Here is an 11,987-nt window from a genome sequence, read left to right as displayed (position 1 = left end):
TTGGGTTAGAATTTGGGTCAGGTTAGGTTGAGCAAAGGTAGGTTTAGCAAGGGGGAATTTGGGTTGAGCATTTTGGGTTTGAATCTGTTGGGTTGAACCTCGACATGGCCCAACCTGCCCAAGTTTCACCCTAACCTATACAAACAGATTGGCTAGTCCCCTTGCCACCAGCAATGGCTGGTGGTTGGTGCTCTATGGGCCCCACCATGATGTATGTGTTTCATCCATGCCGTCCATCTATTTTTCCATATCATTTTATGATATGAGACCAAAAATGAGATATATCCCAATCTCAAGTGTACCACATTACAGGAAATAGTGTTGAATGAGCATCAACCATTAAAAACCTTTTGAGGGCCATAAATGTTTTAGATGAAGCTGATTTTTGTTTTTTTTCCCTTCATCTGGGCCTGTATGACCTAATCAACAGATTGGATGTCAAATAAACAGTACAGTAGGCCTTAGGAGGATTTTAATGGTGGATATCCAATCACTATTATTTTCCTGTGGTGTGGTCCATATGAGATTTATACCCCTCTAATTTTTGGGATTATAAACTAAAATGATATTTAACAATGGATGAACGGAATGGATGAAACACATACATCATGGTGGGACCCACAGACCACCGACCATCTGCAACCGGGTTGGTGGCAGGGGGAGTAGCCAATCCGTTTCCATGTGTATGGATGAGGGATTGGATACCAAAGTGGCGTATCTAATTCAATTCCAATATCTCACTATAAAAGCCAGAAACCATAAAAACCAGAAACCAATCTCTCCCGTATCCCTTCTTCAACTACAATCCGAAGAACGCGAGCGATGTTGTCGAAGGTCGGATCGTTCCGATACAACTTCGCCGAGAAGAGCAAAGAGAGGCTCCTCTCTCAGAAAGAGATCGGCGCTGATTTTTTATTCGACGACGACGATTACTCCAGGTCGAAGTGGTCGTGCTTCCGTCCGGTCAGCGATTGGGCCGCCCGATCGTGGAACCGGTCGATCGAGGCTGTGATCAAAGCGTGGGAGTTTGGACGGTCGGATCCACGGAAATTCATCTTCTCTGCCAAGATGGGGTTGGCTCTCGTTCTTATATCTATTCTCATCTTCCTGAAAGTGCCCTTCAAGGATCTCGGCCGTTATTCGGTGTGGGCCATCCTTACTGTTGTCGTCGTTTTCGAATTCAGCATCGGTAAGTAACAGAGTGAAAGATTCATTTTGATTTTTCAAGAATTGAGTTTCTTAGTTAATGAGTTGAGAATTATTTAGTTATAAAATAGTGTTTGGACGCGTTATTGAATTGAATTGTGATAAAATGGAAACTGCCCAAACTTTAGTTTTGTTTGATAGTATACATTTTTCGGGGTCGGGCCTCCGGATTGTGACAAGGGAGATGATACCATGGAGCTGAAACTGTTGTAATATATTGATTTTAAATATATTTTAATAAAATATTATATAATATATATAAAAAAATTATTGCAAAAATGCCTTTGGGTTTTGGGAATAGTCCCACATTGGAAAGAGGAGAGATTTTTGGTTTAAATGAGAATGGTGGACTATTATAATATTTGCTCACCTAGTCCAAGGAGTATGGAGCTTGCGTGTTCCAGTGCGTAGCGCACGCTCGATCTTGGTCTCGGTGCGAGGGCAGTGTGGCTGTAGAGGCGCTAGTGTGGCATGTGAGGCAGTGTGACATGTGTGGCAGTGTGGCTGTAGAGGCGCTAATGTGGCATGTAAGGCATGGTGGAGCCATCTTGCTACTGTATGTGTGTGATGTGGCAGGGTGATGTGTCAATCCGGACCGTCCATAGAGTGGCGCTAGATGTGGATGGCCTGTAGTTCAAAAATCAATTTATCAAATGATTTAGGCATCACTTTTCTTCATTCTCTGGGACATGATGTTGACCATTAACAATTCTTCTTCACTACCATGGCTTTGAAGGCTACTGTGGAATGGCTAGGATAATCCAATCCATGTGTATCTTGAACCATTTTGTTACTTTCCAGTTGAGACTTGGAAGGATCTCAATTGCAAATTTAGGGTTACTTCCTCATTATGAATGTTAGGAAAAATTGCTATGTTTTGTTTCCTATTGTAAATCAACTGAATTTGCCCACATCGTGGGTCCCATTATTGATTAAGCATCTAATATTGCCCATTGAATTCAGTGTTGTGACCATTTTCCTGTTAACTTCCATATTCGGGTTGTTAGGATCATTTGATAAGGATGGTTTTGTGGATATGCTCCATCCACCATGGGCTGGGAGTTTGAATGGTAGGGCTGTGAGGGGGTCAGTCCTATAGTACCCATAGCTGGGCTAACTGGGTTTGGGTCTTGCTAGGTCTGGGTCCAATTGGGTTCGTGTACACATCGGGTACCCATTAGTCTTTGATAGAGTTTTTGAATTAATTACGGGTCCAAGTCTCATTTATTGGACCCATTAAAAAATCAATGAGGGTTCAGGTCTCACCTTTTGGACCCGGTTAAAAATTGGGTCTAGTCGGGTTCGGGTCAGGTCCATGTGACCTAGTTAAATACGGATTTGGTTGGGCCTAGTCACGTCTTGGTAGTTCTAATAGTAAAATTATATATATTTAATAATCATTGATTATTCTAGTAAAAGAAATGAGTTTTCCTATGCCACACGGACGCGGATTAGCTACTGACAAGTTGAGTAGCGAGACTCGCTACTCAAGTGACATCACCAAGTTCTGTAGGTCCCTGTTTTGTATCCACACCGGCCCTTGTACATTGAATGAGTCACAACCATTTAAGAAATAGTGAAGAAGGCACCCTGACTCTGCATGCTATCATCTCTTTTTGGAGCATTTTTGTGCCCTTCAAATCAAGTCATGAGTGATGCAATTCTATGTCACCACACAATGATAGATTGGAACTAAACTGTATGTGATATATATATATATATATATATATATATATATATATATATATATATATATATATATATATATTGATCTTTTCCTTTTGTTTTTAGTCATGAGTAATTGCCTTGTCGGGCTGGTTTGGACCAGGACCGGCCACCAAATGGTCCAGATAACCAGAAAACCGGTATGTTATGTGGAGAATTCCTTTGTAAAAGATGATGTTACTATATCTGTCAAATCTCAAACCCACAACCTCTACATAAAAACCAAGCAATCTAACAACTATGCTAACAGCATAAAAGCTGTTGATTCCCTCTGTTTTCATTATTTTAATTAAAGCAGATTTACCCAAGCGGGTCTAACTGGTTGGACCAAACTACCTACAATAAAAAGGTAGGGTCTGGGTTTTGAGACATTATTCATAGTCAACGTTTTATTAAATCCTGGACTGGACCCTGATCCATTCCTGTCGATGGTTCAGTCCAAACAGGTCCAACCAGTGGCCTGACTGGTTTTGACCCCTAACATGTAGAAATACAGAAATGACAGGAGTTAAGAAGCTAGATACATGTAGCACAGTTGATACTATGTTTAGTTGATAAGAAGTTGGTTGCAGGTTTGAACCCCCATACAACTCATTTCAAAATTCACCTTCAAACTTTTGAACCAGTCTCTGTCCAAATGGGCAAAATATGCAATCCGGATGGGTCGAGCATTTGAACTGGATGTTTTGAATGGTTCCTTGCCTAAAATGGGTTTCTATGTGACTGACTGGTTCTGGCCGAAACCAGTCCAACTGTTGCGTGAATGTTGATTTTTGGAGGCTTTTAACCCATTTTGGCCATCTTATCTGCAGGAGCGACTTTTAGCAAAGGATTTAATCGGGGATTAGGGACATTATCGGCAGGTGGGCTTGCTCTTGGTGTTGCGGAATTATCCATCTTGGCTGGAAAATATGAGGAAGTTATGATTATTGTCAGCATCTTTGTCGTAGGTTTGTTTTCTTTTAGTAGTTATCTATTCTGTTTATTTTATTTTCTAAACTTCTGAAAAATATTTTTTTTGTTATCCGTAATCATTATCCCTGTGGTGTTAGGATTTTGTGCAACTTTCGCTAAACTGTACCCAACGATGAAGCCATACGAATATGGGTTCCGTGTTTTCTTGCTGACTTTCTGTTTCATTATGGTGTCCGGGTATCGGACAAGGGAGTTTATCGAAACGGCAGTATCTCGTTTCTTGCTCATAGCTATTGGTGCTGCTATTTCTTTGGGTGTGAATGTATTGATCTACCCCATTTGGGCAGGCGAGGATCTGCACAATTTAGTGGTGAAAAATTTCATGAGCGTTGCTAACTCATTGGAAGGTGGTAAATGGATCTTTCTGCTTTTTTCTTGCTCTTTTTAAACTGTGATCTGATGCTTGAGTAGATCATCTCAACTGTTTTGTCTTTACTCTTTTTTAAAGGTTGTGTCAACGGATACCTTCAATGCATCGAAAATGAGAGGGTCTCTTCGAAGATTCTTACATACCAAGCTTCGGATGATCCTCTCTACAGCGGCTACAGGTCTGTTGTAGAATCTACTAGCCAAGAGGATACTTTGGTATGGTTTTGTTCTTTTTTAAATCACTACTGTACTATCCGCATTAGTTTGTTAAGCAACAGAAGATTGCTCATTTTAGCTTACTGTTATATCAACAGCAAAGTTTTGCTATATGGGAGCCACCACATGGCCGATTTAAGATGCTAAGATATCCTTGGAAGAATTGTGTTAAAGTAAGCGGTGCACTGAGGCATTGTGCATTTATGGTCATGGCATTGCATGGGTGCATACTTTCAGAGATACAGGTATCTGCTTGTCCTTAAACTAGTATTTAGTAGCATCCTTTCTTGTTGGAAACTGTCTGTTATTATTCAATATACATTATGCAAGCTTTTGCTTACACTTCCATTTTGGAGATACAGGTAACTATAACTCCTTTAGTAAGTGTTTTAACAGAATGTCTCCACTTTCTAGCAATATATTTCACGAAATCTTTCGTTTTAGAAAGGGCAGAAGTGCTCTTCCATATGTTTTGCTAAGGGCTCCTTCTCTTGAACCATATTGGTCATGGTGATGATTACGAACAGTGTTTTAAGTATCGACAATATCGGCTGATATATCCCACGATATATCTTGTATTCCGCCTGTACAATACGAAACACACTAGTAGTGGGATATATCCCACATATTCGATCTGGTGAGCATTTTCAATTTTCGATTCTTTTTTTTGTAAATCATATTAAATTGCTATCAAATTATTACAAATCTATGATTTTTCATGTTTTATATGAAAAATCATGGATTTGGAGCTTCGATTTGGAGATTTCGAGGAGATGGGCCAAGTTGCGGAAAATTGAAAAAAAAAAAAAAAACCTCAGTTTCTCCCAAATCGGTTGCAATCTTTGTCCAAACATAAAATCAAACATATACGTAACCTGATTTGGTGCTTCTTCTTTTGCTTTTGAATGTATTCCTTGTGTTTACACATGTCTTCTTTCATTTGTAAATTATATTAATAGACTTTAAATATGCTTGCATCAATTCAGTTAGACAGAAAAAAAAAAAAAAAAACTATTATGTGCACTTATTTTTTGTAATGTTTTGATTTATAAGTGTATATTGATGTCTTTTTTAACAATCACTGAAGTTTCATTGAAAAATTTGACCAATTTCCCAATGTTTCCCCACGTTTCCAACAACAACAATACATTACGCGTTACAATTGATATATCCCATGCCAAAACCGATACATATACGTAACGAGATACCGATATTTCGAACACTGGATTACTCGAGGTCTTAGGTTGTGTGCTTTGGTACCATGTCAAATAAAGAGTTTCGGAGAAATTGTACTCATTAAGGTCAAGCGACTAATAAGATATAGTGCTTTGCTAAGCTCATGCGAGTGTACAAGTCAGCTAATGCCCACGCCAATGCATTACACTGCATGTGAAATCAATGTTTTAAATAGCTTCACCATATAGCGTGTAGCTTACATTGCGTTGCATAGCGTAGCTTAGCCTTAATGCCACGTGGCTCATAAAAATAGCTTAATTCATGTGTAGTCTATGGTACATGCTAATTTTGCATACGCTACATGCTACATACCCTATGGTACAGGCAATGTTCGAAATATCGGTATCATGGTACGTATCACATCCTTGGGAAAATGGTTGAATTTTTCAACAAAACTTTAGATATTGTTAAAAAAAGATATGAATACACACTTTTAAATCATAACATCTTAAAAAAGAAGTGCACATAATAGGTTTCCTTTGTATAGTGTCCTAAGCTATGCGCTGTATGATTGAACTAAAACAATTATATTCAAATTGAATGCATAACATTTAGAGTGTTTATGATGATCATTTCATCAAACACTCATAAATACTTCAAAATTAGTCTCAATTGACAGCTGGTTGAAGGAAATTTTTGAAAATAATAATTATTTTTTATATTAAAAAATAATTTTTATTTTTCAAAAATTGACAAGACTTAACAAATCAGTATATGAGCCCTCATACATGCTTGAATTCATATTTGGAGTGCAACATCGCATGTAATTTGGGAAATTTCAAAATTAATGTACGTGATGATCATTTCATCAAATACTCCTAAATACTTAGAAATTAGTCTCAATTGACAGCCGTTTGAAGGAAAATTTTGAAAAAAAGCGTGGAGAACATGAAGAACCAATGGATATCAAAACCAAAGCTCTAACTCCATGATTTTACATGCAAAACATGAAGAACCAATGAATTTATAACCAATTGACACTGATTTAACATAATTTCAACAAAAAAAGGGATAAAAAATTGAAAATGCTCACCCAATTGAACACGTGGGATATATTGGCACTACCTGTGCGTTTCGTATCGCATAGGTGGGATACAAGATAAATCGTGGGATATATCGGCCGATATCGTCAATATTTAAAACACTGGGTACATGCTTTGTAGCTTACACAACAAGTTCTTTTTCACTAATAAGTAATAATATCAAATTAATTAGGTTGCTCTTTCTTTACCTTTATACTTAGTTACTTAGTCTTTGGCTCTGTCAGGCTATGTTAGGTTGCATCAAATGTCATTAAATTTCATTATAATCAGACTAATTTGGTGATAAATATAATAAAATTTCATTATACTTGGTGCCACCAAGCACAACCTAAATTAAAAATCTGGAAGTACTGTCTAGCTTATGCTACACCCCATGTAGCTTAAGCCTCATGCTTCAGAGGGGTGAACGTTATGCTATATGCTATTCACTATTTGAAACACTGCATGAAATATTCAAGCCACCCATCATGTGGACCTAACCATGTAGATGCTACTAAAATATAAAGGTGGTTCACTCAGTAGGTATGCCATGATGCCATGATATTAGAAATAAGTGGATGGGTTAGAAAACTTTCCCTGCTTTTTCACAACCATATATTTTGTTCAGTTCCTTGTGCGCCACCTGACCGGTGGATGGGCCTGATTCATGGGATATGGAATCTACATACCGGTAGCCAAATGATGGATGGGTTGGATCACCTGTCTGCCACACTGGCATATGTGGTGGTGTGTGCATTAGCTGACCTGTACATTCATGTGGGCTTATCAAAACTCTAAGATACAAGTCGAAAGGAAAATCCAGAACTCCTCTTAAGGGTTACAAAGGTTCAACTAACCTATTATGAACAGAGAATGACAAATGACCTCACAACATAGTCACCAGTTTTAACCACAAACAAGACCAAGGAAGAAAATTTTATTGACCTTGGAAACAACTTTTTGTAGCTTATAGAGAAGCTGTAAGCTGAAATGGACATTCAAGGTTGGTAAATGATGATATTCTCCAAACTAAAAGTGATTGGTTTTAAAATACCTTCATCTTCAGAACAGAAACTATGACATGCAGGTCTGAGGTGCCTTTCTTAGTTGCTCTTACTCTTTTGTTAAGAGATCTTGTGAGTGCTCAACTCAGTAATTCTAGCAAGCTGAACTTCTTGATCTTGCTTTAGTATTGCAGAACTGATTGATTTATCTTTTTCAATGAATAATTTTGTAGTATTTGATTAAATTCCTCTGGTAGCGATGCACCAGCCAGTCCCGAATCCATGTAAAGGAGGATTGATGTCAGGAGGGCAGCTGGTTGTGAGAATTCTGGGAGAACAGTATTCGCAAATCCAACCCCAGATAGCTGGGAGAAGGCTATCATGATGATGATATTTCTGCATTTTATAATCTCAGTTACCCTCTGCTAAAATGATATTTCTGCATATTGAGTGTGGGAAGGGCAACCCAGTTAATTACATGGGAGTTATAGGTTCCTGTATCAATATGCATTGGATATCTATCTGTTTATAGCCATTCAATATCAAGCAGTCATTGGCAGCAATGATCACTACTCTTTCACACATGTCTATGTACATGTATCTAAAACATACCCATACAAGTTCATTTTGCATTCGAGTCATGACCGATGCTCCTCCGATATGCATCACACCTTGGGGTCCACATGCGGAGTTGGTTTGGATGAGCTGTGGTGTAAGAATCTTGCTGAATAAATGATTCATAGCATCAATCAGTAGAGTTGAATATAGACATTCTCTCTTTTTTCTCCCTTCGACCGTCTGTTTGAAGGTTACCAATCAGTTGTCAGAATCATCCATTTGGTTTGATTTTTGGATCATGTACCAACAACAATGGAACTGAACAGACACAGTTCTAGTCATCCAAGTCAACTATGCATGTGGGCTCCATAGGGTGACGCATGCTGGAGGAACTTTGAGTTCCAACTTGCACAAAACAAATGTGTTTATCTGGTTATTTTAAGTGAGAGAACACATACAGTTTTATGCAAGTGAATGTTGCTCATCTTGCGGTTGATATTATCTGTTACAATGTCTGGAATTTACCTATATCCATCTTATTAACTTCTCTAAAATTGAAAATATATTGTAGGCTCCTGCTGAAAGGAGACACGTTTTCAACAGTGAGATGCAGAGGGTTGGCAATGAAGGTGCCAAAGTTCTGCGTGAGCTGGGAAACAAAGTCAAGGCTATGGAGAAATTGAGTCCTGGAGACATCCTCCTCCAAGTCCATGAGGCAGTAGAAGAGTTGCAAAAGAAGATAGATCGTCGATCTTATCTCCTTGTCAACTCAGAGAGATGGGAGATTGGGAATCAGGCCAAGATAATCGAAGACACTAACGACATTCTCAATATGATGGATGATGATAAGAAGCAACGCCTTGGGCTGAAGTCCTCAAGTGAAACTGTGCTCAATTTGGGATCTGTTCCACCGTCGAAGAGCTGGGACAGCCGCATTTCCAACTTGGGTGTTTACTCCTCCCAACCACCCGTTGGTTCTGCTGAAGAAACAACGCTTGAAAAACAGATATCGTGGCCTGCACGGAGGTTATTTCATTTATATCCGCTCAAAAAACAGATATCGTGGCCTGCACGGAGGTCATTTCATTTATATCCGGTTCCCACTGAAGACGAATCAAAAACCTATGAAAGTGCAAGTGCGTTGTCTTTGGCAACGTTCACTTCGCATTTGATTGAATTTGTGGCAAGGCTTCAAAATCTCGTTGATTCTTTTGAGGAGTTGAGTGAGAAGGCCAAATTTAAGGAGGCCGTTGAGGAACCAGCATCTGAGATGGTCGGATTTTGGACCAGATTGAGTCGGTGCTTAAGATTCAAAGATTGAAAGTTAAGATTGCAGGATCCAAATCGTTGGTGGCATATGAGGAATTTGAATGGAATAATTGGCGAGCCCAAGCATATGGGAGTCATGCATGGGCCTGACTTCAATGCCCACTGAGAATCAAATCACACCTACTTACACCACCCAAAAGGACTGGGTGGGGATCCCAGCACGTCTGGAAACGAGGCTTTGAAGTCCTAATTGAAAATTGCTGGGATTCCCGCATGGTCTTTGGACGGCCAGATCTAGGTACGCACTGGATGCATTTTTCTAGAGAAGTGGTAGGATATGAAATCATGTCCGGCAGTGCGTTATGCAATATACACTTATACAAACCTGATGGGTACCGGCAGGAGTGCATCAGCCTGTAATTCTTATTGTTTGGTGGCTGGGAGGATGGCTGCTATCTTGCTGAGCGTGGAATTCTACTGATTGCTGCAAAAGAGGTAAATGGAAGAGTTCTAGTGCTTGTATTTATCATTTCATTACATGAGGAATGAGAGGATTCTGCTCTTTGGCTATTATTTTGTTATTTTGCTTCCTAAGGTAATGTGGGACCTATGGTCCATTGAACCAAATGGTCAGATGTGATGGCCCTCATTCTAGATGGGAAGACCGTAAGGAAACGTTTCTAGATTGCATGATCCCAACCCATTGATATGGTTTGGCTTATAAATAGATGGTAAAATAGATAGAAAGAAGTCGAAGTATCTGAAGGTTGGGATGTTGATTTCTTGGTGATTTCTGATGAGTCACCAGCCTACATTAGGTTTTATCGGATCAACAGTTGATCTTGGACTGTACCAGTGAAACAGCTGTCCATTTGTTAAGATGTAATTCCTCTCATGCTTCTTGTATATACCTGCTGTATACCCTTTAGGAATGATGGGGTCTTGCTTATCAGGAAGTATACATGTGTGACCATTCTGTGGTAATTCAGACCGTTGATCGGATGGGCCTTTTTGTGCTGGGGGACCCCTTTTGAAAAATCTTTTAGATTGGGAGATTATAGACCTTTGATCAATGGCCCATAGATATGTATGTTTAAAGGGATACACAGCAGTGACCTCATTCGACCTAAGAAAGATTCGATGGGTTTGCACATGCTAGTAAAGCATTTTTGGAATGACGATCTAGATCACTGAATCATGGTCTCTGTGTAGTAATACTTTTTGGCTGATGGAAGTCCCACAATTCGGTCTGCTTGTGAGATTTGGTTTATGGGAACTGTCCTTTTAATTATAATAAGGAACTATTATGGAACTGTAAGGAGAGATTTGCTAGAATACATCCCAGATGTATTGGAATACTAACCATGGATTGCTGTCCTTTGCCATAACTTAGTAACTAAAACCGTTTATATAATGGTCCCCACCACAGAAAATCCCTCCATGGTTTGGAATAAGGGAGTGGGATTTCTCTTTCCATTTTCATTTCTAACAGAGTGGTTGGGCTTTTCACCTACCGAAAGTTGTTAGAAAGTCTTCTCAAAGATTTTCATACACTTCCTTCTTTGCTTTCACTATTTTCTTCCTGTCAGCGAAATATAACCCATGTCCTGAAGATGATGTCCCATGGACATTGAATTGCAATATATGGGGGATGTATTCTACCAAACCTCCCAATACAAACTCATTAGACACACCTCAAAACAGTATTTGTGATAGATTCAAAGCTTCAATAAATGGCCCTCACCATGTGTTATGGATGCCTGGGACTCAAAATCACAAATATTAGTTATTGGCTATCATGTTTGTACGAAAGATGACGATATTAATCAAGTGTTACATGCTACGATCGTGTGGGCTGTACCAAAAGTTTTATGTTCAATCACTATATCAAAATGAAGCTTTTATTAAGATTATGGGAAAAATAATTTCATAGTAAAAAAATAATAATAATAAGTGTATAATATTGTGGATCATGATCAAATGTACAATTATAATACATATGAATATTTTTTATGATTTTATATATACTAAAATAATTTAAAATTATGATATTGAAGATTTACTAGAGTCATGAAATAAGAAATTAGTATAATCTCTTAGGTTCCACAAAATATGTTAAAAATTAACGGTTCAAAAATTATTGGCTTTAAATCTCAACTTTTTATCTATATTGAAGTTAAGATTTTCATATGGCATTGTTGATATTGTGTTTATGAACATATTAAACAGTTGTCTATAAAAAGATCAAGTAGTTCAATGGACAATTCTCAAGATCCTGATGATATATCTATTAAATGATAATTTTAACGGTAGATTTGAAAATTAATCAGTTACCATTCAATTAGATGGTTTGGATCGATGATTCATGGTTTGGATTAGTGATCTAACGGATGAATTGTCACGGATC

The 11,987-nt window shown here is 38.4% G+C and overlaps 1 protein-coding gene across 2 annotated transcripts; it reads left to right on the top strand.

Annotated features, from left to right (window-relative positions):
- Positions 1-725: 725 nt before the first annotated feature.
- Positions 726-10,273, top strand: LOC131239382 (aluminum-activated malate transporter 4-like). Of its 2 annotated transcripts, XR_009168149.1 has the most exons (7): positions 726-1,189; positions 3,744-3,881; positions 3,984-4,253; positions 4,355-4,491; positions 4,590-4,736; positions 8,883-9,878; positions 9,983-10,273. XR_009168149.1 is itself a non-coding variant. In XM_058237067.1 (6 exons), exons 1-6 carry the CDS (start codon positions 823-825, stop codon positions 9,630-9,632), a joined length of 1,809 nt encoding a protein of 602 aa, XP_058093050.1. In that variant the 5' UTR covers positions 726-822; the 3' UTR covers positions 9,633-10,273. The 2 variants fall into 2 exon arrangements, 1 of the variants encoding a protein (XP_058093050.1); XM_058237067.1 differs by having other exon boundaries at positions 8,883-10,273.
- Positions 10,274-11,987: the final 1,714 nt, after the last annotated feature.

This window comes from Magnolia sinica, chromosome 3 (genome assembly GCF_029962835.1).
Source record: "Magnolia sinica isolate HGM2019 chromosome 3, MsV1, whole genome shotgun sequence".
Taxonomy (NCBI): Eukaryota; Viridiplantae; Streptophyta; class Magnoliopsida; order Magnoliales; family Magnoliaceae; genus Magnolia; species Magnolia sinica.
This window is presented reverse-complemented; position numbering and strand designations above follow the sequence as displayed.

Bases quoted from the DNA above. Each gene is read 5' to 3' on its own strand.
- LOC131239382 (XM_058237067.1), top strand. From the start codon at position 823: ATGTTGTCGAAGGTCGGATCGTTCCGATACAACTTCGCCGAGAAGAGC. The intron at 3,882-3,983 runs GTTTGTTTTCTT...CTGTGGTGTTAG, and splicing joins TGTCAGCATCTTTGTCGTAG to GATTTTGTGCAACTTTCGCT. The intron at 4,254-4,354 runs GTGGTAAATGGA...TCTTTTTTAAAG, and splicing joins CGTTGCTAACTCATTGGAAG to GTTGTGTCAACGGATACCTT.